The following is a 27087-nucleotide window of genomic DNA, read 5'->3' on the forward strand; positions in this document are numbered from 1 at the left end:
GAATAATGTCTAGATTTGTGGGCTGTGAAAGACTCCAGCTGCATTCCCACACGTCATTCCACAGACCTGCATGTTCCATAAACGAAGCACAACAATTGACAGGAACGCACAGAGCAAGAGTAACCCGACTCTGCTATTGTTATAGTCTGCTGTAAAACTCACACAATGCTGAATACACGTTCACGGTAGCTGCTCAGTTTCTCAGTTTGATGCAGGCAGTAAAATAAACATTTTATTCAAGAGTAACGATTATATATTTCACTTCAATTTAACAGTAGAGCACTTATGTCAGACATGTAAGTGATGAGGTCCTGGAGAAAAAGAGCAGATAGAGTCTACTTTGTTTTGAAAAACGTCATAAGAACTCCAAACACCTCATTTCTGTTTCTCTTGTGAATTTAACCTCCAGTAGCTCCAGGTTTACATTTTGGCCTGGTGCTTGTTTTAGCAGAACAGAGCTGTTAGTTTAACCAAAACACATCACGGTGAATTATCTCAGCATATACTGATGTCGCTTTTGGTGGTCAGATGATACAGTGAGGCCGGCGGGAGTTTGGGGACCACCTCACCATGCATTCCTCAGAGGCCCTCTGACAGGTGATCTGTCCACAGGGCCCTGTGCTCCATAACCCTATATTTGTGTCATAACCACAAGCCTCTCCGTGTGTCACAGTCATAGATTTAGAAAGCTGTGTCCACTGAGGAGGAGGCTGTGTTTGTCAGTGTCGCTGTGTCTCAAAACACCTGTCTCTGCTGTCCCCAAACTCCTGTAGCCATGGATTCAAGCCTCCTCCACAGTAAACACAAGTGGCATTTTCATCTCAAGGAGAGGCAAAGGAAACTTTTGCTACTTTCACTCTCAGCCTATATAAAAGAGCTCCCCTTGTGACACATTTAAACTACTCTGTGAATAATTTTGCAGCATTGAGGTGCACAGTTAGCACTTCTTAGACTCAGCAGCTCCAACACAGATCACTCATTCTACCCGGAAAGCTTCATAAACAGCATAACTCCTGTACCGTCTCTCTCTCCACGTCGCTGCGCGCATCTCACACTCATCCAGAGTCCTTCCTTCTCGCCAGAGCTTCTGTTTCAGGCGCGTCAACTCACCAGACAGAGGCTTTTTATCACCTGTTTACAAAGCCAGATGCAGACATCGTTTATTCGGCCTTTCTGTGGAGTTTTTTTAGAGTTGCTCGCTTGCGATTCTTGACATCACACTGATGTGCTTGACTCCTGCGCTCCACCCCGCCTGCTGGAGCGGAGGAGCGCTGGACCACAGAGACGCACCAGGAGGGGAGAGCGAGCTGATGTTAGCGGCTGTGGAGAAACTCAGTCTGATAAATGCAACTACAGAAACAGCCAGATCAACTTCATTAAAGAGCCGTGGGTACTGAAGTTAGTTCAGAAGACATGGATCCTCTGCATGATCATTGTACTCGCTCGTTCTGTTGCCTCGATCGGTGATTTATGGGCGTAAAGTGTGTTTATAGGAATAGATGAGTTGCTAGATTGAGGCTGCTGAGAAATGTCAGCTTACTTTCACAGTTTCCTCGGAGTTTGTGCACGTGTCATACTTGTTTACTTCTCACACCTGACTCTTAACAATGATCGCTGAAGGTCACGTTTCAGCGCGACGCACTCCTCCAACTGCTGTGCATCTCGTGTTTTGCGACTTAATTTACAGATAACTTTGAAATCTTGACCGAACAAACCGTGAAACAGAAAAGCAGGGATGACATTCAGCCAGCTCGTGCGTTAGAGACTGATTAGTCCACCTTAAAGTCAAGACAAACCGGACTATGACTCGCTCCAAACTTTGCTCTGCGCTCCTGTGGATGATCCAGTGAAGCGCGTTAAATCATATGTAGTTCACTCGTCGAGATGTTAGGAAGTCCATCAAACAACGGCGGCATCAGAATGCTGGTGCCCCCGGCTCCGAACGACGACAGGCGGGTAGAGTTTGTGGCTCTCACCGCCGTCCACACGGAGAGAAGCGAGCCGTCCACCCCGGAGCGCGGACACCCGTCTCACCGTACCGGTCTGCTGGGCACCCCGCTGCCAGGACCTCCAGGACCCCGGGCCAACGCGTCTGCTTCCAGCAAGCGTTTCAGAAAGTTGCAAAATTGCCTCTACAACGTGCTGGAGCGACCCAGAGGATGGGCATTCATCTACCATGCATTCATGTAAGTGTATCACCATTTTTTAAAAATTATTTTCATTATGTAGCATATTGAAATCTTCACATTTTCTTTACTTGTAGAAACTTTTGGAAGAGCCTCACAGAGTTACAGAAAGAAGCCACATGCTATGAGAAAGACTACAGCCAATCGGGTGTTTTTGATGACTGTATGCCAGCAGCTCTTTGATTCATTTTCCAATTAACCAAGCACAGTTGCTTATGCGGCAATTAGCTCCATCATATGCCATACATCATCTCAACATGGGGTCTGCTGTTCAATTTCCCCTTGTCTCTGTCTTATTAAATCATCAGGAGGACTTTGGATATTAAATTGAATTTGTCCAAATCCGTGGGGACAACTTTTTGAATGAAACTAGTTTTGTAAACATTTTGATGTCTGCTGACTGTCATAGATTTTTAAACAAATTACTTTGCAACTAGTTTCTGTTCTACAAGTTGACATGTTTTACTGATGACTTTGAATATTAGAGATGTGAATTTCCATCTCAAATGAATGCTCTGTTGTTAAAGGATACAAACTCTAACCACGTAAATTGTTGCAATACTTTTCAGATAGATGAAACTTATTTAATAAGCTATTACAGAAAAAACTCACCAGTAAACACATGCTTCAAACACAGATCTGAAGTTAAAGCAACTCCGCCTCTTTAGAAAGTTTGCAGTCAGCGGTTTACCCGTAGAGCCATATGCTGCAGAATATATTCTACATGTAAACACTGGAAAAGCATGAGCTCACTGGTAGAGATGGCTTTTCCGCTCTGACATCAAGCACCGGCAGATTACTACTAGAAAAGAAAATTAGTGAAATAAAATCAAACTGTGTTGAACATGTGCCCATTTAAGATCTAAATGTAACCTCTTTCATACCTGAACACAAATCGTGGTGCAAATTGTTGGCTTAAATATCTCATTAAAAGTCAAAGTTCACCCCATGCATATATAGCCTTTCTTAAGTGTGTCAGTATATTTTAAGTCTCTTTTAAAGTGAAGGCCAGGATACTATAGTTGTGCTCCAGCTGTCTTCCAGCTGTGCGTGCGCCTGGCACATAGTGGACAGAGCATTACTGTATCTGTGGGAGCTCCTTGGACCGGGTCGTGCTTTCCGTGTCATTGTTTAGACAAGTACAGCTGTCTCCCTGCCAAAGCTATCATGTGTTTATAACAGAGGGAAATCCCACTGCAGGGCCACGACGCTCATATGCGTTCTGATCATATACCATCGGTACATTAGTGAGAGCAGGCCGGTATACGCTGGCCTCACTTTGTCCTTAACCCCCTTTTCGCTTCTCTCTAGTTATTTCTTCCTTTTGTTTTCCCACGGGCCTACAAACATGTCTTTGCAGCACCCACAGGACGACATGTCATACACCGCTTCCAACCCGGTGTGCTTCTCATTATGAGCTATGGCCTTTACGGTGGTGGTTGCCGGTGACATTCTCCCTGACATTACTAGGTGTTGGAGTGGGTAGCAGCTCTGCCATTGTTGTTATTTCTCTGTTCGGGAGGCAGGGCAGGCACTTGGAGGTGCCCAGATCAAGTTTCAGATGCCACGGCCTCAGATAGACGGAGCTGGACTGATCTCGGAAGTGAGCCGCTCCTGTGACGGCCTGTTTTTATGCAGCCATCTGAACGGGCTGCAGAATATACGCTGAGGCTTTTCAGAAATCCTTGCACTGTGATACGAAATATGTTAGGCACACGTGTCTCCTTGAGAGCCATCATTCCTGTGATGCTGTATCACTCTCAACTGTGCTTTTGTTTTGATTAATTACATGTGCGTTTGCTCGCCAAGCTGAGAAATGTACCATGTGTGAGGAAAATTCATTCTACGATGAAGCTCAATTAAGGCAGCGTTGATCTATTGTGATTAAATTGAGCCACACACTGCTGTGTACGGTGCTGTGTTAACTTCCCTTGATCCTTTAATTAGTCCTGCATGGTAACGGGGGACTCTGGAACAGATGCATCGCTTCTGGAGAGCCTCTCTTTGCAGGTGTATGTTGAAGTGTGTGTGGAGAAGGGGTGAAGTAGCTCTCCACTCTAATGTCTGCTCATGGATGTCCACTTAAGTCCCACCAGACTTCTCAGCCCTCGCATCTGTCACAGCTGCGCATACGATGCATCCTCATGGAGGAAGATTTCTCTCTGAGATAATAGCCGTGGATGACTTTAACATCCCTGCTGAACAGTTCATGTTACATTATTGTAAACATCTGTATCTTGACTGTCTCTTGTGGATAAAACATTTCTCACGCGCTCTCTTCTGCAAGCGTAACAGCTGTATGCTAATGTAGAGCCACCGCTAAGTTCCTCTCCTCTCCTCTCCTCTCCTCTCCTCTCCTCTCCTCTCCTCTCCTCTCCTCTCCTCTCCTCTCCTTTTTTGTCTCCTTTTACTGCACTCATTTAAAAGCCTTATCGTCTAAAATAAGACACTTTGAGAAGGCAGAAATCTGTTAAAAGACACAATACTGTTCTTGGAAAGTTCTGTAAAAACTGTTCAGCTATGAACCTGGTTGGTTGCTCGGACGACACAGCAGGTTCTTTCGTTGGCAGAGACCCTGGTTCAAATGGTGCGTGGACCGTTTGAAATGTTAAGTACTGCTCGTCTTGTAATGGTCCCTTCCGTTTTTCACAAGAGCAGGACCTTTTAGACACCTTTAAATCCGGTCTCTTTTGTTTCATCTGCAGTAAACCGACAGCTAAATCTGTTAAAGTTTGTCCAAACACCAGAAGGTCTAGACCTCATTGTGTTTTTGCCTGAGTTGTGTTGAAACATTACCTGTGTGCTTTTTGAGGACAGCAATTTAAAACCAGAAACCTATAACAAAAGGTATGAGGTTACAGTAATATAAAACAGAGAAAGGAACCAGAAAATAGTGAGAATATTTGCTTGATAATGGACATAAATGAAAAATCAACAATCGTATTCGATCCCTTACCTGATCAGAACTGATACAGTCGCATATTGATTCATCTGCTTTGTCATCTGTGACCGTATATACTCATGTCAAGCGTGAATTTGTGTAAACTTGCCCCATGAGCTTGACAGATGACCAGCAACATTCAGAAGGATCAGTTTCAGTGTTTCCCCTCACCTTTGGCCTCTCACCCATTTCCACCGTAGGCAGGGCCACATATAGACCATCACATGAGCCCATCTGTTTTGCCCATATTAATTCATCCCGGCAGGAGGTCTTTTAGGGCCGTGGAGCGGCAATGTAAAATTAGGCGACCAGTCAAGGATCAGGTCATACTACACAGTGCCAACTAATATCAGCGCTGTGGCAATCCAAGAAGACATGTCATGTCTTGATCTTGGCTTTGGCTACATAGTCCATCTTAGTCTTTCAGCATTCCGCTGGACTCCAGCCTGAATATACAGCAAGAGTGCATGAGGATGGACAGGAAAAAGAGTCCAGACCGAACATTGGCCGGCCACAGTGATTGATTGGCTCATAGGAGGGTGAAAATACACTGGTCATGTATTATTGATGACTTGTAGAGGAGGAGCAGAGATGAGGAGCAGAATCATAGCGTGGAGGTTTGAGACCTGAGCTCGAGCTGTATCATCAGTATGAATGGAATAGAGAGAAATGTCGTTATAAGTAGCTGTTTTATGACGAGCTCTCTGCTACTGCTGCTGACAGGCTAATTGAGAATTTGGCAGATTTTCTGTCTTGAATATCATGTCACTGTCTGCTCTGCGGCTCCGCTCAAATTAAAGGGAATTTAAGATATCAGTTTACTTCTTACGAGGAGTCCTGCATGGTGTTGAATAGTTGTCTAAAGACTTCTGTGGCTTTGGGGAAGCTTTGTGTGTCTGTTAATGTCAAAGAAATGTAATCATGATTATCTCAGACGTAGATTTTGGCAGAAAATTGGTTTGTGAAGGTTTTGGGAAAGATTGTGGTTTGAGTGGTTAAAATTACTAAAATTAAGGGACCTTTATGCCGTGATTACAATACCAAAGTTCAACTGGGGTGATGGAGAAAAAGAACCAACATTGACATAGAAATGGGAAAAAAGCCATAGTTTACAGTCTGACTTGATTGACCCTTTCTTCCACCCCAACCTCCTCCCTACACAGATTTTCATTTCTTCCTTTGCTCTTGCCTTAATTACTGTTGCTTTGTTGTCTGTCATATTTTACACTTGCTTAAAGTGCTGATCTCCACAAAAGTAAAAAAAAAAAAAAGTGTGTGACAAGCTGAAGGTGTGCAGTTTCCCAGGGAGGAAGCATCTAACAGAAAGACATTATTGTGTTGCTATACAGTATATATGAAGGACAGGAGCGAGTGGTGTCTGTGGCACCAATACCGGTAGCTAAGTCAAGGTTTCTGCTGCTTTGCCGTTCAGTTTAATGTTTGTCTCTTGTGAACCCCCATCTTCATGCAATCGAAGACATCTTTCTTGAACACACATAATGCTCGCAAATCTATTCCAGGGTTTGATAATGTATTGTTTACGCTCTTATAGAAATTATTGTTAATCTGTTGCAGGTCTGAAACAGTATCTTCACAAATTTCGAAAGATAAATCTTTGCTAGATGAAGCGTTCAGTCTTATGGTGTATGGGAATCCCTTCACTTTAACCTTTTATGGCACAAGAACCCGTGATGGTGTCTGTTTATGAACGCTTGAGCCTAAAGCCACATTATTTATAGATGTTGAGGGAGATACCGACAACAAAACCCACAGCCTAATGCTCTTCATAACCTCTCCACTGATGGTTGCCCCAGAGAGGCTGTATTGCTGTCGTTTATTCTTCACTCATCTTCTCCGTGATGAGTGCTGTACACAGAATTCATCTTGCAAAGCTTTTATTAAAGGTGAATTGCCTTTCTGACATTATTAAACTCATTTGGCTCAGACAGCTTGTTGATTGAATGCGTTCCCTCTATCTGTCTACTCGTGCAGTTTTCCCTCCTTCTGAACCCAGTTTGAGCCAGCTAATCTACTTTCTCGCCTCGGTCATGGAAACAGTCTGGTCTGCTTTTCCCGGTTTTCAACCACGCGACACAAAATCCACTAAAATCGGCAACCTCTGGCATCCTCCAAAAATCACTGACGCGTTTGGTGCTGGGCCCTTTTTAATTATTAATAGTTTGAGTAATGTCAGAAAATAGCTTTTTGTTTTGTTTCCTGTTTTTTTAGTCAGCACACAAATGTGCTTTTATTGATGACTAAGTAGCAGAGAAAGAAAGGTGGGCAGAGAGGGAAGTGCCACCATAAAACAAGTGAGGAAACTACTCTGCACTTTGTGTGGGGTTTTTAACCTGCGTAGGACTGCAGATTGGATGCGTGTTGTTCATTTTCCGCTGCTGTTTTTTTTTTTTTTTTTTTTTTATCTGTTCCCCTCAGCAGGTTGTGTAAATTCTGCTTCATTAAAAATACTTTATGGCCCAAATGCCTTCTCTCTTCTTTCACTCTCCCCCTGTCCTCCATCATCCCTTCCTTCCTTCTCCTCCTGAGTGGGAATATCTTCTCTCATATGCTGAACTGCCCTGTCTAATTGACTTCCCTTCCCTCTCCTCACTCCCTCAGTCCTGGTTGACTGGTCCCCTCTTTCTGTAAAAGCAGACTGTGAACATACATTAATATGTAGCTAGGTAGTAAGAAAAACAGATAGTAGAGTAAGCAATCATATGAATGACTGAATGTTTTTACTTTTGTCATTATTAAAGCAAAACATTCCCATCATCTTATTATCTCAGCTTGTCAAATGCAGCAATTTAGTGTTTTTCTTTTGTACTATTATAGTAAATGGACTATCTTTGAGATTTACCCTGTCTATGTTCTGATATTTAATTAATTCATTCCTAATTATAGATCAAAATTTAAGATCTTGATCAGTAAAATAGGCATAATTTGGATTTTTATAAACTAAACCTGATCAGCTTGTGAATGCTTCTATGGCTCTGCTTTTATTTCCTCTTTTATGAAGTATTCAGAGACGTAGAGACAGTCCAACGGTAAAAAATTCTAGCAATGCTTCTGCAATAAAGTATCTTTGGCATTTCCTTTGATCTGAGTGAGGGAGGAATCAAAATCCAGTCTGATGGCATTAAGGCCAGAGTAACTTCATTTGGCAGGAACTCAGAGAAGAAGATTTTGGCTGATTTGTGTTCTTGACATTTATACGGCTGTTTTGGAGACAGACACGGGATGATCTTTGAGTCAAGATGTCTTGACCCGTTGTGATTGTGCTTGCTAGGAGACAAAATGCTAAAACTACATTTTTTCACGTGTTAAAACCTTCAATGCTGTACAAGTATGCACTTCTAAAAGGAAGGAGAAGGAATGCTCAAATACAAAATGAATGTCTCCCTCTCTCATAACAGCGGAAATATTTTTCTAAATTACCCACATGACGCCAGCTGCACATGCCTCTGTGTGATCCTGATGTTGTCACTTCATCTTTTAAGTCTTAAATTCCTGTCAGCTCTCTTTCCACCTGGCTGGTGCACGCCACAGTCTGTTTGAAGTCCTCCCATCATGTGTCCTGATGTCTCTTTCAATGTCCTGTCACAATCTGCAGCAACTGCTTTAACCTCCTTGGCCGCCCTGTGGCTTTATTTTTCCACAGAGCGCTAACATCGCTGCTTGACAAAGGACAAGCCGAAGAAGGAGGAAGGAGAGAGCTTGATTTTGGTTGCAAAGGATGAATGATAATAATGATAATGTGATACTCTATTGATCCCTGTTGGAAAATTTTCTTTCCACTTGTCCCCTTCTACGACAGCCACTGCCGGCAGAGATGCAATGCTCAACTCAAGGACACATCAGAAGGGTAGATGCTTGCTAATAATGACTTGAATATGAAAGGTGATCTCTTTAAAGTCAGCTGGGTTAGAAAAAAACACAGTTCCTAATGTATCCTAAAGGTTTTTGGAGAGATGGCGAGGTATGTAGTGTGGCTGTCCTTCAAAGGAAGAAAGGGCTTCTAACATTGTGAGTAATTTGTGTGGATATGGAGGGAAAGGAGAATAGGAGTGCGATGGAAAGAGCAGAGAGGTTAGTCGATGTATTAATTTCTCCTTTCGGGGCAAAATGTGTCTCCCCAGGGAGGGGACTGTCTGTCCTGGGATGGCCAACCGGGAATCAGGTTTCCCCCAATATCCAGCCCTGCTCCCGGTGCTCACTTTCACCCAGGAACAGGACAAGCGCTCGCACACGTAGCCACACACACACATACCATTATCATCAGGGGGAAAGCAAACTACTGTTGTTTATTTACTTGACAGTGCAGAGCATGTAAAAATACTGAAGGTGAAATTCTGTACACACACACATAGGCAAACAGCAGAGACCTTGAGCCACAGACAATGATTTTGTTGTATTCTCCTGCAGATGGGTGATCAGTGGGGGTGCTGACACCCCTTAATCTGCGGTAATCTGTTTATGTAATGCTGTTGTCGCTGAAGCAGGCCAGGAATACTGTGGCATTTGGCCGGGAGGGTCGAAGGGAAATGCCAAGAGTTTATTTTGATTATTCAAGACCCTCTAAACACCCCAGTTCTGCTTTCACAGCCAGGGAAAATCAAGAGACGGTCTCCCAGTTCTCCTCTACTTTATGTCTTAGTTGCACTCCTTCCCATCTCTCTGCAGTATACTGTGTAAAGTCAGTAATTTCTGCAGAGGTGGCGAGTCTGCTCAAGTAGACATACTACAGGGGCTGCAAATACTGACAAATGGTTGTGTCATTTTATTGTAGCCATTATTCAAAACAAAATGCTGTACGTTGGGGATTTTGTTAATTTTCTGGAATTTTTGCCAATGTATCTCTTGTGTTCCTGAGAGACCTTATTGTTTGAACTGCAAGTTCTTCTTTCTGCAGCTGCTGACAGAGTTCTGTGTACTCGCTGATAGTGAGGATGTGGGATAACTTCACTTTGATATCACATTCCATAATATAAATGTTACAAGGCATCAAAGTAACACAGTTTAAGAGCTTGATTTCTGAAAAAAACAAAAAAATTAATCCTCAGAATGCCTAAACTCAAAACTTTAAGATCATTTTGCATGTCTGCAAAATGACACTTTTATGCAGAAAAACATAAGGAAAAAAATAAAACCATGAGTCAAAAACTGCGCTGTAATCATTCAGTTCCTGTTTCTGTTTGACTGCAAATTTTCCCCCAACACCTCTCTGCCCTCCTGTTTTCAGAGCTTGCTCTTGGAGCTCTTTGCTGTTCTGTCTCTGTTTTGGTTCTCACATTGCACTGCTTTAAATTAATGTTGCACCGGATAGTCAAAACCCTGCACTCCAGCAGTCACTGTAGGCAAAACAGAGCAATTGTCGACAACAGACACCACTGCAAATTTGATTCTATTCTGACGGGAAATGTGCTGGAAGCCACATGAAAGCTGCTCTGTACCATCACCTGCTGGAAAATGTTGCACTGATGCTGCACCATTAAATATGCTTGTGTAAAATCTTGTTTGTATACAATGGCAGAGAACAGCTTGGGCACACTGTCACCCTCTGTACAGTAACAAACCCTCACCGCTCAGCATCTGAATGTGTACACAAGTTCAGATGACTTCTTTCAGTGACAGAGAGCATGCACAACTACAATGAATGAGGTGAGCAGGATGAAGAAGTTCATCAAGGTGTTTAGTGTGAGTGTTCAGAGTGCTTAGGAAGCATGGTCTGTGTGTCGCCAGCAGCTCCGAACACCATAAGGCAAGTAGAAAATAAATCAATAACTTCAGCCATTATCTCTCAGCAGCACACTTAAGGCCTGACCCTAATGGGTGGCTGCGCCAGCACACCACCGATAGTCAGCAGATGCTGGGTATTGTGGAAACTAACTCTGTAGCTAACCGCTGATGAGCAATTAACATGTTAGTTTAGACAAAATGCGGTATAGCTCGCCTCTTGTTATCTTATTCACGGGTTTAAATGTCAACGACGCTGAGCCGTTCAAGGATAGATAATGACAAATTGGAAGGTGAGGAGTTTAGCTACCGGTGGATGGAAATCTAAGTATAACAGAAAATGAGAACATTTGAAGTATGTTGTTATGTAGCTCCAATTATTTACTGTCTGCTGGAGTAAGGTCATATGGACAAAATCACTGATTATGATATTTATTGTTTTACAAAGGCATTTTGCTTGACATTTTAATATTTTAAATAGAAAAATAATTCAAAAGGCTTTTATAAAATCTGAATATTTGATTATAAAATCTGATATTTCTGTAGTTTTCGCTCTTTCTTTGTCCAGTTCAGCAGCTTAAATACTTGGCTGATCACAGTAATTTATTATATTGATTAAAAAAAATCCTAAAATGGAGTTAAGCAGACCTGGTCAATTTGAACGCTACTCACAAATGTTCAGTCCAAAAATCCTTAACAGTAGAGAGATTCCTTCCATTTTAAAGTTGTCACTCTGTAACCCTGATTATTGCGACCTATTGTCCTACGTTTTATTGTATGTTTCACTGTTATGTTTTCTTTGTGTACTTTTTGCAGTGGGCTTTTTTGTGACTTAGTGTTCTGTTATGTCTTTTTTTTCTTTTTTCCTAGGGACTGGCGGATGTAAATTAGCATTGTTGCTGTAATCCGGCATATTTACATTCATTGCTGTATAAATAGGCATTCATTAATGTGAACTGTCCCTACCAAATAAATAAATATATGAATAAAATTATTACTATTAATGTAATAAAATTATTATTATTAGGTGACAATCAGTGTACTTTTGTCCGTCTGTTAGTCTGTCTGTCAGACTACAGAGGGTTAACTAACCCTAACGAATTTGGATGAAATTTTCAGGGAAGGTCACAAATGACACAAGGACCAAGTGATTAGATTTTGGCAGTTATGCAGCTAATAGTCTGGAACCATGGATTAGATTTCTGTATCATTGTGAGATAGCGGCACGGCATCACTGTAACTATGACAAGTAAACACTACGTCAGCTGCCTGCTGACGATCACATGAGTGCAATCCGACTACAAACCGACTGCTGCAGACTTATCAGGACAATCGTAAATCACACATGGACGGAGGAGCCTTGGCGGACTACTGCACTCTCTGAGTGCTTTTCTTGTTAGTTATTTATTTGCTTATGTTGTTTAATGTTCTTGGCTGTGAAGAGGGCTTTCAAAGTAGATGTGAATATGTAAACTGTATTTACATGAGTGCAAATTAATAAATAATATGCTCTCGTGTAAATAATAATAAATGCAGGAACATCCAATTGAAAGAACATAGGATTTCATTTGCTGTGAGAAAAGACTATTTCATTATAGTTCATGATGTACGTTCCTGCAGAGGTGGGCCAGTCTCATTGATGTAATTCAGTCCAACACCAAACAGCTTCTGTGTATCAGACTGTGTCTCTCTGGCTGTTGGTATTAGATTTTATCCTCTGTCCACATGGTCGTAACTTTACCCCATCAGGCACGTGAGTGCTGTCGATAAACTGTAGTTTTAAGGATGAGCAGGCTGCATGACTGTGCAGACACACTTGGTGTGTACGCATGGCGGTGAAGGCGCACACACACAAGCCACTCGTGCATTTCAGTATATCTTTGTCAAGAGCTGCTTTACTGTTGGCATTTAGGACAAACGCTGTACTTTTCTTTTTCTCTCGACTTCTTCATCCTTCTCTCTCTGCTCTGTCTCTGTCTTGTCTCTTTATATCTTGGGATAGCCCACGTCTTGGTGTCTTTCTGCTGCTGTCCTTGCCTGGCTGCACCCGCATGCAGCTTAAGTGTTGTTAAGATCATTTTAATTTATAATGGCAGTCACTATAAACATGTGAGGAAGCAGCGCCATGGAGACAGAGCTCAAACAAAATCACAGTGTAGGACAGTATTTATAAGGCCTGCCTTGCCTGCAGAAAGCACTTTGCAAAGCGTACACATGCGTCTGTCGGCGTGTGTGTGTGTGTGTGTTTTTGCGACTGTGGCTGAATGTGCATGCTGTCAGAAAAGGTTTTGATTGGCGTGTGCACATTTGCAATGTGTGTGCATTCATGCATGTTTATGGAGATTGTGTGTGTGTGTTTGTGTATATACTATGTGTGCAAATGCCTGGCAAGTGGCATTGTGGGCAGAGCATAAACAATAGTCAAATGTTAACGAGGAAGCCATAATTACGCACGCCGCCTCTCACTCTTGTTGAGCTTGCAATTTCCTGCCTTACTTCCTCTCCTGCTTGAAAATGTCTTATTTACAACTGCTTCTTCTGATCGCAGTATCGTTTCTTCTTTTCCTGTTTGGCAGCTACTTTTTCAGTTCCTGCAGCTGTAATCTGCTACTCTGCTCTCTTATCAGTCTTTCCATCAGAACGTTGTGCTTTCATTTTTGTCTCTCTGTGTCTTCATTTCTTTTTCTGTTGTTATATTCTCTCTCTCCTGCATGAAGTAACTTAGTGTCAACAAGTGTCTCTATGAGGAGAAGGAGGGGGAGAAATTCTGTCCAAAAGTCATGTCCTTGAGGCTCTTTCTACAGTACATCTACTTCTCTGGCCTCAGTTTCACAAATTCGCTCCCTTTTTAACTACAGCAACTGAATATAATGAATGGTTATTGATGAGTAAATGGTTTCAGTTGATGTCAAAACATGTTTTCTTGTAGAAAGTGCAGGAATGTATTCTGGCCAAGGCTGAAATACAAACATAAACCTTAACCTGCCTCATCAAACTGTCCTCATTTTTGATTGTTATGATGTCATGCAGGAGATCTGATGGCAATTCAGTCCCTTTGCACAAAACAGCTGCACACAAACACACAGTAAATCTGTACCGACCATTTTCACCCTGTTACCGTGTGTGTGTGTGTGTGTGTGTGTGTGTGTGTGTGTGTGTGTGTGTGTGTGTGTGTGTGTGTGTGTGTTCATGTGGACCCTCTGGTCTTCTCTTGGCCCTGAGATTAAAGCAATGTCAGCAAGTGTGTGATGAGACCTCACAGACGATACCTCTCTCTTTTCCATTCTGGCTCTCCTTGTCTCGCTGTCTCTCGTCCGTCCAATCCATTATTCAGCCACCTCTTTCTGTCTCTTGTCCACTATTCTTTCTCATTATCTCTCTCTGTCTGACTGATACTAACTCCTTGTGGTCATCGCTACTTTTACCTTCACCCCACACCCCTCCTCTTTCTATCTGAATATATATTACCATACTATATCTATTCTCTCTCTTTTCTCTCCCCCCCCTTCTCAATCAATCATTTTGCCCCCCTCGGCTGCCAGACCTTGTGGTGTCCTGTGATGTCCAACAACTGTCTCGGGGTGAACATTACTAAGGGCAATAGTAAGAAGCATAGTGTTTGCTGGATCCGTGCAATAAGACTGTGTAACTGTGAAGGTCTGATGAAATTAAGGCGTCACACAGATGTCTTTTGAAGATTTGTTTTCCCTCCATCCTTCCTCTTTTAAGCTAGTATCAGTTATTAGACAGGTCCAAATACACTACCATAGCAAGTGCATTAAGACATCTGTATAAAGACACTTCAATTAATACTATACACAAATATGAAACAAATGAAAGTATAAAATGGCAAATTATCGTGTGTACCTCTCGGATTGTACAGAATATGCTCGGTTTGGAACTGTATGATTTTAAAGGACTCTTTCCTTTAAAGCCGTCTTGTCCCTGATCCATAATGCAACAGGTTCACTTTTAACACGCAACCTGTCACACTCGAGCATTTATTTTTAGCCAAATTTGAAATCAACTTTACATTTTTAACGTCTAAATTGCTAACACTTTTAACCAATTTTTACTGACTGCCCGAATTCAAACATTAATGAATTTATGATTGAAAAAATGAAATAAACTTGTCTAGTAAATCTCAATATAAACTAAAGGAAACGCTACATACACACTAGCAACTCAGAAGATATGTAAATATGTCGTGCAACTCCTCTTCATAATCATGTATATTCTATTTTATACAGTAAAATACAGCTGGGCGATGTTGGCTAAAGATCACATAAGGATCTTTTAGCCTGCAATGCATGATTAGCTGTGCCTGGATACAAGACCTGCCACTTAACAATTTATATTTGCTTTGACCTTTTTCTGGATGCTGGTCTGCTCTCTGATGTTCTTCCTCCGCCGTGCTCTCTTCTGTTTACAAAATAACTTACACCTTCAAGATGTATGAGCATCGTCCTAATTGTCTCACAAGAAATCACAGTTGTGCTTATTTATTTAATAGCCCGTCCTGTCTTTGTTTCCCTGCCTCCCCTGTAGCGCTCCTTTATATCATATACTGGCTCTCAAGAGGGGATTTCATCTTTATTCACTTAAGTGGAGGGCCACAGTAAGTTCTAAAGGCTTAAAGGGAGAGGTGATCTCGATGCCACTAAATCCTACACACTGTTCCTTTAAAATTCTTGATAACAATGTGAGTTTGAGGTGGCAGAAATTTAGCATCTTATCTGCGCTGGTGCACAACTCCTTTTTCAATCCTCACTTAAATACAAGGCTGATGTTGTCAGATATATACACTATCGTTCAAAAGTTTGAGGTCACTTACAAATAATAAGAATAATCAGAAATACAGTCTAAACGTTGTTAATTTGGTAAATGGCTGTTCTAGCTGGAAACGGCTGATTTTTAATGGAATATCTCCATAGGGGTACAGAGGAACATGTCCAGTAGCCATCACTCCTGTGTTCTAATGCTACATTGTGTTAGCTAATGGTGTTGAAAGGCTATTTGATGGCAAGAAAACCCTTGTGCAGTTATGTTAGCACATGAATCAAAGTGGAAAATGTGAAATTGCCTGGGTGACCCCAAACTTTTGAACGGTAGTGTGTGTTTTCTACTATAAATGTACACCAGTAGCTTGCTCGTATTTACTTGCTGAATTACATGTTTAGTTGTGCCAACAGTTGAGCCAGGTTCAAGTTTTTGTTTCTGCTTATTTATTTATTTTTAATCTGATTAATCTGATGCATATCATGCAGTGCCAGTATGTATTTCCTAAAGAGACCTATGGCTGTTTTTTTGTTTTGTTTTGCTTTTTAGAAATGCATGTAAAAATAAATATCTCTAAATTCAGTCAGCTCCACAACTGTAAGGCCAAAATGGACAACATTTTGACTTTATAAATAACAGACATTCTGGTAAATTGATACTGGTCTCCTTGACCAGAGTAATCTAAACTGTAAATTAGAGACTAAACAATACCCCCATCGGTCAGTAAACACTGATGTTTGTGAAGCTGATCTAAAATTTCTCAACTGCAACTCTACCTAATTTGATACTACATCCATTTTAGTCACACTAATGCTAGGCAGTCTCTTCATTGAATGTGCCAAGCTCTGCAAACTTCTAAAAATGGCACTAGATTGCATTTTAATAACAGATACGTCCCAGTCCTGGTACAGGGTCCTCCAGGGTGGAGGGTGTTAAGAGATACTGAAGAGACAACGAAGAGAGAATAGCAACAAGCGGAAGAGCTGAGACATCTGGACAGTCAGAGAGCAGAGTAGAGGTATGGTGAGATTCAGTATAGGGATGAATAATTCAGGAAAGTGTTATCTCCTTGCGCTCAGCTGCCCATCCGCTCCCTGACCTATCACCTAATTGGTTGTAATGAGTTAAAGAGGGGAGCAGGTGTGGCTAAGAGGTTCGAAAGTGGCCCACTTGGATTCTGGCTGTGCTTCAGCTAGACTAAAAAGAGAAGCAGAGGAATCAAGTGGAGTTAGGGTGTAAGGAAGGGAAAGGATCAAAATTTAATGACTTAGAGCAGAGAAAGACACAATCAATCCACTGTTTGAGTATCTGGTCTCGGTTTGTGGACAGAAAGTGTAAACGTACGGTGTGCTCTCCATCCTGCCTTGTGTTTTTGCCAGCCTGTAGGAGGATGTGTGTCAGAGGGAAAAAAAATAACACTACACTGTACATGAATGAGATATTTATGACCCAAAATTTAGGCAAACAGAAGGCTGGTTTTAGTCACTGAAAACATGCTTCCTGTGCGATATTTATTCAGCGAACAAGGACCAACAGTTTTCAGGGAGTAAGATGTTGTTCTCTGTGAATACATACAACAGTACATGAGGAGCAGTGGCCTTTATCCTACAAAAAGTACATCCTGCGTGCTCTTTTACCCACTGCCTCGGACTGTGTTATTGCTCAACCAAGAAGGAGTTAAAAAAAAAAACAGCTCGATGCTCAAATCTCAGTATTGGCAATGATGTTTGTGGCTGGAGGTGGAACTCAGGAAGCGGTTGTGGAAAATTGCAAAGTCACAGCAAGTGTGCGCCGTGTTTACGTGGAAGGTGACTTCACTGAGGGGGGTGATGTAAACCCTTTTTCTTTACACGACTCTGGACTCTGTCTTCAAAATTCCACATAATATAAAGACACTGACAGTTACACAAAGACACGCAGAAGCATTCAGTCTGACAGCATGCCGGACTGAGGCGTAACACAGTGCAGCCCCTCGGTGTGATGCGACCCGGGTACCAGTGTTTAACCTTAGTAACAGCACAGATAACGTTAGAAGACAGATAGAGAAGCAGGCTCTGGTTCTTCATCACAGAACTCATCACACACGAAGCTGCTGCTTATCTGTCCAGCTGAGGAATCGCCATCAAAGAAGAAACTCCAGCCTCGGGGTCATGGAGTTGCTGCCATGGTGACCAGCTGTCAACATAGTAGTAGGGATCTGCATTCTAACAGGGTGCACTTGTTGACTTTACTGCACTGTAAATCATTAGGAGTTTTTTCAGTTTGGAAACTTAAATTGCCCTGCAGCCTTAAAATGTAGCTAAGTTTGGGTTGAATATTTGACCCAAAATTAATTATTGTATCAGATTTCAAAATGTGAAACTATCTGAGTGTATTCCAGTCCAGACAGGTGGAACGGTGCATTCCAGACAGATTTCCTTTCACATTTCCGCAGCTTAAAAGGCCATTTCTCCATTTGACATGAAGAACTTACAACTGTAGTTGTTAAATCCATTCAGAGTTAGTACAAAGCCAACATTCGAGGCCGCTTCCAAGTAGACAATTTGTCTGGTGGACACAGCTACACTGTGGGGTTTCCCAGTGGCTTGTATTTTTAATACATATACCATGTGTCAGTTTCACTAGGGGCCTTTTATTGTCCTCCTTATTGTCCCACCTTCACATCTACTCACTCTTTGCATACAAACAGTTGTTATGCAGTTTCTGTTTTCACTGTGCACAATGGGAAGAATGTGTTATGGTATTAATAGTTAAAGCTGTTCCATAAAGACAGAGATCAGATTGGAAGTCTGGGTCAATACATGACTAGAGCTGAGCTGATTACCTACTTGGCAGATTTTTTTTTGCGTATTATAGGGTCTGTATTGTTTTAAAATGGTAATGATGGCTCAGATTTCCACTGGATTGCAGTGCTTCAAATGCACTCAAACCTTTCTGTTAGTAATGATGGCCTGAACATTAGTGCAACTGTTGTGTCCTACATAAATCCTGTCAGCTCCTCCTTGAGATCCGCTGACCACCAGGGTTGTGCGTGACCTCTGCTCACTTTCTCACACCCCTTGCCTCAAGCTGCCGGGCCAATCTCATTACCCCGAGTTCAAATGTTACAGTCACCGCTTTCTTTTTGTTGTTTCTCAGTCCTCGAGAGCTCCCCTTGACCCCCTGTAATCCATCACTGGAGATCCCTGCTGCCATCACAACACGATTAGACCTGTCACAGAGTAATGATGATTGGCCTGAAATTCAGTCATAGCCTTTAGTCAAGAAAGGAGGAGTGTATGGTGTGTAGGGTGTGCATGTGTTTTTGGTCATGGGGGGTTCACTTCCAACAAACCTCTGAGAAGTCACATGGTTGTTTTTGGACTCCTGCTGGGTGAAGTTTGGAAGTTTTTCAGTGTAAAAACGTAGAGTATCAAGAGTACCATTTGGTGTCAACTAGCGCTCTTCCCCAACCTCCAGCCCCGCTGATGCATGCTGTGTGAAGGTTGAGCTAGCGCTGGTGAAATGTCAGCGTTATACAAGCACACTGGTGTGTGAAGTGGCTGCCTGTACACCTACTGAAGGGTTTGCAGGCTCTGTGCTAATTGGCTAGCTCCTGGTAACAATACCACGGCTAAATGTCAGAGCTCCCTCAGCACTTTGTCTCCACTCTGGTCACATCTCCCAGTTCTGTGCCGTACTCTGCACTGACAACTGCTCCTTCCGCACTAAAGAGCAGGAATCAGAAATAACATCAGAGACAATGGAGCCTACGTATGTGTGTGTGTGTGTGTGTGTGTGTGTGTGTGTGTGTGTGTGTGTGTGTGTGTGTGTGTGTGTGTGTGTGTGTGTGTGTGTGTGTGTGTATACTTGTTTCTACTATACCGGTGGGGACTTTGACCTGACTATTTGCTATAAAGGTGGGGACTTGTCTTACGGTGGGGACCTAAAATGAGGTCCCCATGGGTGGCAACATCGTTTTCTTGGCCATATTGTTGTTAATAAAAAATGTAAAAGTGCAAAAACGTTTGTTTAGGGTTAGGCATTGATTTGGTGATGGTTAAGGTTAGGGTTAGGGTAAGGGTTAGGAGTTAGATATGAATGGGAGTCAATGGTAAGTCCCCACCGGTATAGAAAAACAAACATGTGTGTGTGTGTGCGTGTGTGTGTGGTGTGTGTGTGTGTGTGTGTGTGTGTGTGTGTGTGTGTGTGTGTGTGTGTGTGTGTGTGTGTGTGTGTGTGTGTGCAGATGCCTGATTATAAGCTTCAGGTCTTGATGATAGTCACCATTTTTTTCCAGCTCAGTGGGCAACTGATGTCAATATTGTTAGTATAAATCACACAGTTTCATTTTCCCAGCCCTTTTTCCCCCAAGCCACATAAATCATCTATAATTTATGCAAACAATTTCACACTGAATTGTCCTAATGTTGTTAAAAAAAAAAACACCCATCTGATTTCCCACCAGATCAGAGCACCACCAATGACCAATAAATTGTGTGTAATTACTAATAAACCAGATCCCATTGGGTAACGCAGACAAACACACACACACACATTCACACACACAAGCTTTTGCAGCCCTCATGAACCCATTTTCACATCGTGACTTTATCCTCCCTCTGTGGTTATATTTTAATTTCACCCCATTTACTGGCTAGATGTGTGACCACACTGCACATATTTCTTCAGCCTCTAACCATCCGTGCTGCATATTTTCACACAATCATGTCACTGAGGCACAAGAAACCACCGGTGTCAAGTACACTTATCCTTACAATGAATATGCTACTTGACACTATAATATGCATTTACTGAACCGTGTGTATGTGTGTGCACAACCGGGGGGGATCTGTCTAATTCACAGGATGAGTTGTATTAGAATTTAATGTATCTCCACAGATACAAAATAGGGGTATAAGTGCACTGCATCAAATACATCATGATGCTGCTTAATTATGATTCGTAAATCGCTTTGCTTAATGAGTCATTGCTGATGACGAGAAAAGAGCTTCTCATGAAGCAGATATAAAACATTAAGAGGAGACATAGTAACAGCAACACTGACGTAAGCAGGAAAAAGCAACCCTGGGAATACTTGAGGCTGTAGTTTGAGTGTTGTACTTGTACATTGCAGTGTATTGTGTAGGTGTTATTGTTTAGCACGTGAATTGGGATCCTCCATCCTGCAAACTTCTCCTCTCTTATTGAGTTACTTTATTTCTCATTGGCACGTGTATCAACTTTTCTTGCAACATTTTCTTGTTTCCTTTGAATTCATGTGCTGCATTCCAAGATAGCTGTTACGTGTTTCAATTAGATTATCACTAATAAAAGTGTTTTCAAGGCCAGAACTGCCACTGATAACGCCAAGGTCATGCTCTCTATGTTTCTTTGGGGAAGTTCCACATGATGTACAATCTTGTTAGATTTTTTTAAATCAAATGTCTGTTAAACCACAGAACCACAAGCCATTTTTGAGTGTTTTTTTTTAATAATAATGTCACATTATCACATTATCTGCATTTTCACTCTCTGTGGATTCCTTTTTTACTGCAATACAAAAGTCCTGCACCTCGATGGCAACAGCAAAACCTTGACTAGAAGTAAAGAGAGCTTTCTGCAATACAACAAAGTTATAATGCCATAAATCAATTAGGAAAAGAATGAATTTAGTTTATTATTTGTTTTAGCAAAACTAAATGGATTCAACATGCTCAGCATTTTTGCAAGTGGCCACGTGTTACTAACACTACAAAATAAGGTGACTTTATGTAGTATAGGTTTTTTACTACCTACATTTTAAATTTGCCTTCATATTTGTCTCCTGTCTGCTCTGTGTAAACACAGCCTGCAGTTCAGCCAAGTTCAGCTAAAAGTCCTTCAATTTTTGTCATGCCACTATTAGCCACAGCTGGGTCATTTATGGCTTCATGGTTGTGCACGAGTGCAGAATTTTGTAGTTTTTTTTTTAACAGAATCTGGTGATTGCAAGCACTTATCATATGATATCATAATTAAATAATAATCATACAATGAATAAAACAGAATTTCTTGTCATAGTTGAGTAATTCAAGGACCATCTGAAAGTTGAAAATCTCACAATTTATTTTGTTTTCATAGTTTTTATCTCCGAAAAATCATGGGATGGTAGAGATTTTTAAAAGACAACATGCCCGTCAAACCTTTAGGGGTTGCAAAAGTTTAAATTATCAGACAAGAAAAGCACTCAGAGAGCGCAGTGCTCCGCCAAGGCTGCTTAGACATTGTATCATTTCCAACAGATGAAATCTTGAATTAAAAAATGACCTTCTGCTGAGCAAGTGTGTGTTACTCATATGTACGTTATGTAGGGATACCGAATAGCATTATCTAAATATGTGGTGGAAACTGATGGGGCTCTGAAACACCCCCGCATTTTAACCCGTTCCGCTTCAGTGTCCCGCCCGCGGTACACTTTGAGATCTGCATAAGCAATTTGCTAAATGTCTGAAACTGCAGACATTATACAAACACTATACGCCGACGGAAAGCTTAGATTCTCACGAATCCGCCGGTATAAACCACTTTCAGATGTGATTACCACAGCGGGTAATATAAACACATTTGTCCGACAAACAACGAATATCCATCCATCCGTTCTCTGTACACGGCTTCAACGTACACAGCACGACTCACATTTCCGGGTTCATTATTACACACAGATGAAAATATTTCACAAAAAACGGCCATAATCCAACCTTGGACATCCAGACGAAACAAGCCAGTAAAATATTTTGTCCAAAACATGTCTTGAAGTCTGTATATAATCCACGAATCGGTCGTTTTCGAGGAAATGCACCTCGCGATGTGCGTCCACTATTCCCTGTATTTCTCGTCATATTTTTATTTACAAATAGAATATTAGCGATTTTTTTGTACTGAAAATGGCTGGAATTGACTGCAGCTTAAAGGGTTAATCAATTGTTCGTTGTATGATTTCTAACAGATAAGTCTGCCGAGGTCGATTTGTAGTAGGACCACCATTATGTGATCGTCAGCTGACAGAGTGTTCGCTTGTTGTCAGAGTTATGGTGACGCCGTGCAGCTATCTTGCAATGACACAGAAATCTTTGACAAATCTGTGGATCCAGACTACAAGCTGTATCACTGCTAAAAATCTAATGAGGTGGTCCTTGTGTCATTTCTGACCTCTGAAAATTTCAGACAAATCCGTTGGTCCGTTTCTGAGTAATGTTGCATAAGGAACGACAGATTGACAGGCAGACAAAGTACGCCAATCGTCACATTACTCGGTCGCATTCCTTGGCGGAGTAGTAACATAAATGCAGTGTTGCTCACTGACCATTGCTTAAAGTAATCGGGGGAAAAACAGTGGCGTATAAATGCTGAGTATAAAGCTATACGCTCCATTTTATCATATATATGCTGGTATAGGTCTTGACCCTCACAAATGCTTAGAAAAATTGATACATGGAGTTTCTCATTGATATGTTATTTAAATCTGCCCATTTGGAGGCAGGAAAACAAGCTGAAAACACTTACCTTGAAGTATGAAATGCAACATGTACTTTGTACTTATTTAACCCTGTGGTAATCTAAACATTTAGCACAACTTCACAACAAGTCAAACTTATGAACTGAAGTTGCCTAGAATATGTTTTCCCACCACTTTTTAAGATATTTTTAGTAGATTGTTTTGAAATGTTCTGCCTGGTTAGTTGGTGGTGTGGTTTTAGGAGGTCTTTCGTCATGTGCTTTTGTAACTCCTGGCTAAGATCTTGGCTGCTGTGGGGGAAAAAGCGAATTTATCTCACTTGACAGGAAAATATTTTTTACTTTTTTTGTGTGGAAAAGCGTGCTTTCGAGACTCAGTACTTGTTAATTTGGATATTTGCAGTGAAACCACAAGCATGAAATTTAACAAGGGAGTTTGAGTTCAAGTGTTTATCCACAATGACAGCATTTGGAAATGTGCCTTAATTGGAACTATAAATTAATGGAAACAATTTAAAAACAAACCATTAAAATATCTGAAATGTCACTTGGAGTTTGTGGACTTTTTCGCACAATTAAGCTTCATGCTCTGGAGGATAGTCACTGAAAGGTTTCTTTTCATCGGCTGAATGCACTGATAAATTAGAGAAAGTCAAACAGTAAAGGAATTTCAGTGTTGCACCCTTATTCAGAATTAGGTTTATAGCTTAAATTCCTAAGTGCGGTGTCAGATTATTTATGCACCAGCAAGTACCAAGAAGAAACGTCCAGAAGTTCACTCGACAAGGTCACTTCAAGGAAAAGTTTCAATGAATCAAAAGCGAGGAACAAAGGACTCAGTGATGGTGTGATGTAAAACTGGCAGGGTTCAGACGCTGTGTGTGCGTTGATTGCACATTCTTTAAAGCAGTGGTGCCAAACATGTGGCCCGCAGGCCAAAACCTGCCCTCCAGAGGGTCTGATCCAGCCCACGGGATGACTTAAAAGTGTAAAAATTATAGAGAAGACGTTAACTGCAGATTTTACATTTGTATAACTATAAATTTAAATTTAAAGTAGTTTCTAGAACATAACAATTTTTTTGATCATAAAGTAAAATATTAAATTGATCATTTCTTTTTCATTTTGTTTCATTTTTGTAATATTTTGTCTTGTTTTTTCTCTTTTTTTGTCTGACTTTTGCCATTTGTCTCATGTTTTTGTTGTTTTGTGTTTCCTTTTTTCTGACTTTTATCATTTCTCTCATGTTTTTGTTGTTTTTTTCTTATTTTTGTTGTTTTGTGTTTCCTTTTTGTCTGACTTTTGACATTTGTGTCATGTTTTTGTCATTTCGTATTTTGCTTCATTCGTTGTTTTGTGTACCATTTTTGCCCATTTTTTGCCGCATTTTAACTTTTTGTCTAATTTTTTGTCTCTTTTTTGTCTTGCTTTGTGCCATTTGTCTCATTTGTTGCTATTTTGTTTCTCTGTGTTTTCATTTTGCATCTCAATTTCTAATATTTTGCCTTGTTTTTGTTGGTTTTTTTGTCTGACTTTTGTTGTTTTGATCTTTAAGTAAGATACTCTATCATTCATTTCCAGATACCTGCGACTAAATGTTGTTTTCCTTTGTAGACACACTGTGATCTGTAAGTTGTAATGTGTAAATGATAAACATGTTGCTGAAATTAAATTTATTTTCTTCAGAAATTTCAGGTTGTTTATAATGTTTTGTAAGAGGATAATTTATTAAATATGAACTTTTTTGCACTAAAACAAAGGAAATATTTGGAGTTGTGCTGTGATTTTACTAGTCTGACCCACTTGAGATGAAATTGAAGTGAATGTGGAACCTGAACTACGATGAGTTTGACATCCCTGCTTTAAAGGCTGCTGTGACGAGGAGTGACGTTCTCCAATGGGGAAAATGTATCAGTCTAATTGGCACTCTGTTTGAAATGCATCATCCGTGGCCAGACGCTGGAATAGCGTGGATGTCGGTGGCTGTTCAGAGAGCGTGTGACTGTCTGGAGAGCCTGTAAGCACTTTGTGAGCGTGAAGAGCCTGTGTTTGTAAAAGCAAATTATGTGTTCAGGAAGTGTCCGGCAGCGCCGCTCGTGATGCAAACTGTCAAGGCTGCACAGCGCTGTTTCTCTCATGACCTCTCAAGATGTGAATAATTGATCTGGTCACGTAATATTCCTGAAGGTTGTGGCATTCAGAGGAAAACAAACACATTCCTCTTGTTTTTGCACTCATGCTGTCATGTCAGGCCCACACCACCCACCACCACCACTCGACTCCCTCCCTCCCTCCCTCCACTCCTCCTGGTGCAGTACTGGAGCCCATGAATCGCTCAGTCAGCTTCTTTCCTCATGAAAAAGCACATTTCACCTCTTATTTGTTTGTGTGTGTTTTTCCTGCTCCCGCCTAGAAAAGTTTGCCGCCCCAGAAGAAGAAGAAGAGGAGGAGGAGGGGGGAAGCTAGTGAGCCTGAAGGCTGGCCTGTTCCGAGCTGTGCTGCACTTGTGCTCTGCAGCCTACCTGCGCACATTTTGCCTGCAGTCGCTATTTAAGGAGAGCGAAATGCTATTAATATCTTTCTAATGTTTCCACCTTTCTCTTCCACCGCTGACGACACTCGCCCTCCCCCTCCTTCTCACTCCCCACTACTTCACCTTTTTCCTCCTCTTTGGACAAGGCTCAGTAGTTCCTCTCGTTATTGCCTCCTTGTTATCTGCCGTTAGTATTGTGTAGCACTGTGTGTGTGTGTGTTGTAGTTTCCCTTTTGTGCACACATAGAAATGAAGCAAACAGCTACTTTTCCAAGGTGACACCTGACATAGGCTCTCATATGTCTGTCAGAGTCGGCTGCTATAAATACATCTCTCGTTCTAATTGAGCTTTTTTGGTGCATTTGCTTAAGCGGGTCTATGTGTTTACCGGCGCGTGTCCTTGCAGAAGGTGTCACTGCAAGTGTGTGGTCAATAATTGGTTGTTGTTTGTGCTGGCAAACCTGCAGCATGTGTGGGTCAATGCCTGAGACCTGTCAGGGATCCAGGTGGGCACTGCACACACATGTATAAATGTACATGTTTGTGTACAGGTGCAGTGACATGGCCTCAATGCGCCTCAATGAAGTTTATGTCCAACTTCATTCCTCAGCTGCTTCCCAGCTTCTCTTTTTATTCCTTTATCGTCCCACTTTGTTCTTTGTTTCATTTCTGATTTGTTAACGACATCTTTCCATCTCACTTTCATCTGTTTCTCCACATCCTCCTCCTTTCCTGCCTTCTCCTCTTCCCCTCCGCCTCCTCTGTTGTGTGTGACCGATAGCTGCTTCATCATCCAGCACTCATTGAATCATAACTGCATTTTCCCACAACTCATCTTCCCTTCTCTCTGCCAGGTCCACCGGCTGGCGTGAAGCAGAGACATAATGCTAACATACACACACACAGCGGTGTAATGCAGCGGTGCACGATGTCCTGTGTGTTTATTAGAACTGGTAATACCTTTTTATCTCGCTTCACTATTCTCACAGACCAGTTAAAGTAATGTGAAATGTCCTTTTTCACTTATGTACGCTTACAGGAAAGCAGCAGTAAAAGCACCTCGCCTAACTTCCATTAGAAGCAGTCTGGTTGCCACGTTGGCTGCTGAACATCTCTTTGTTGTCAGCCTCACCAGCGGTCCAGTGGTCCTGTGGAGCTTTGCTGGTGTGGAGCCAAACTCTATACACTTCATACATAGAGGTTTGTAGTGTGTAACAGGAATCTGTTGGTGTTTCAGCACAGAGATACCGTTTAATAGCCGTGATTCTTTCTTTCTTTCTTTCTTTCTTTCTTTCTTTCTTTCTTTCTTTCTTTCTTTCTTTCTTTCTTTCTTTCTTTCTTTCTTTCTTTCTCTCTCTCTTTCTCTCTCTCTCTTTCTCTTTCTCTTTCTCTTTTTCTTTCTTTCTTTCTTTCTCTTTCTCTCTCTCTCTTTCTCT

General features: G+C 41.5%; 1 protein-coding gene across 2 annotated transcripts in view; it reads left to right on the forward strand.

The window, feature by feature from the left end:
- Positions 1-965: 965 nt before the first annotated feature.
- LOC110961883 (potassium voltage-gated channel subfamily KQT member 4) overlaps positions 966-27087 on the forward strand; it is a 54468-nt gene continuing 28346 nt past the window's right edge. The window contains exon 1 of one of the 2 annotated variants that reach the window (XM_051955813.1): positions 966-2186. In XM_051955813.1, the coding sequence (XP_051811773.1) occupies positions 1885-2186 (302 nt within the window). In that variant the 5' untranslated portion in view covers positions 966-1884. The remainder of the gene's footprint in view (positions 2187-27087) is intronic. The other variant, XM_051955814.1, reaches the window with a different exon arrangement.

Source organism: Acanthochromis polyacanthus, chromosome 11 (genome assembly GCF_021347895.1).
Source record: "Acanthochromis polyacanthus isolate Apoly-LR-REF ecotype Palm Island chromosome 11, KAUST_Apoly_ChrSc, whole genome shotgun sequence".
NCBI classification, from domain to species: Eukaryota; Metazoa; Chordata; class Actinopteri; family Pomacentridae; genus Acanthochromis; species Acanthochromis polyacanthus.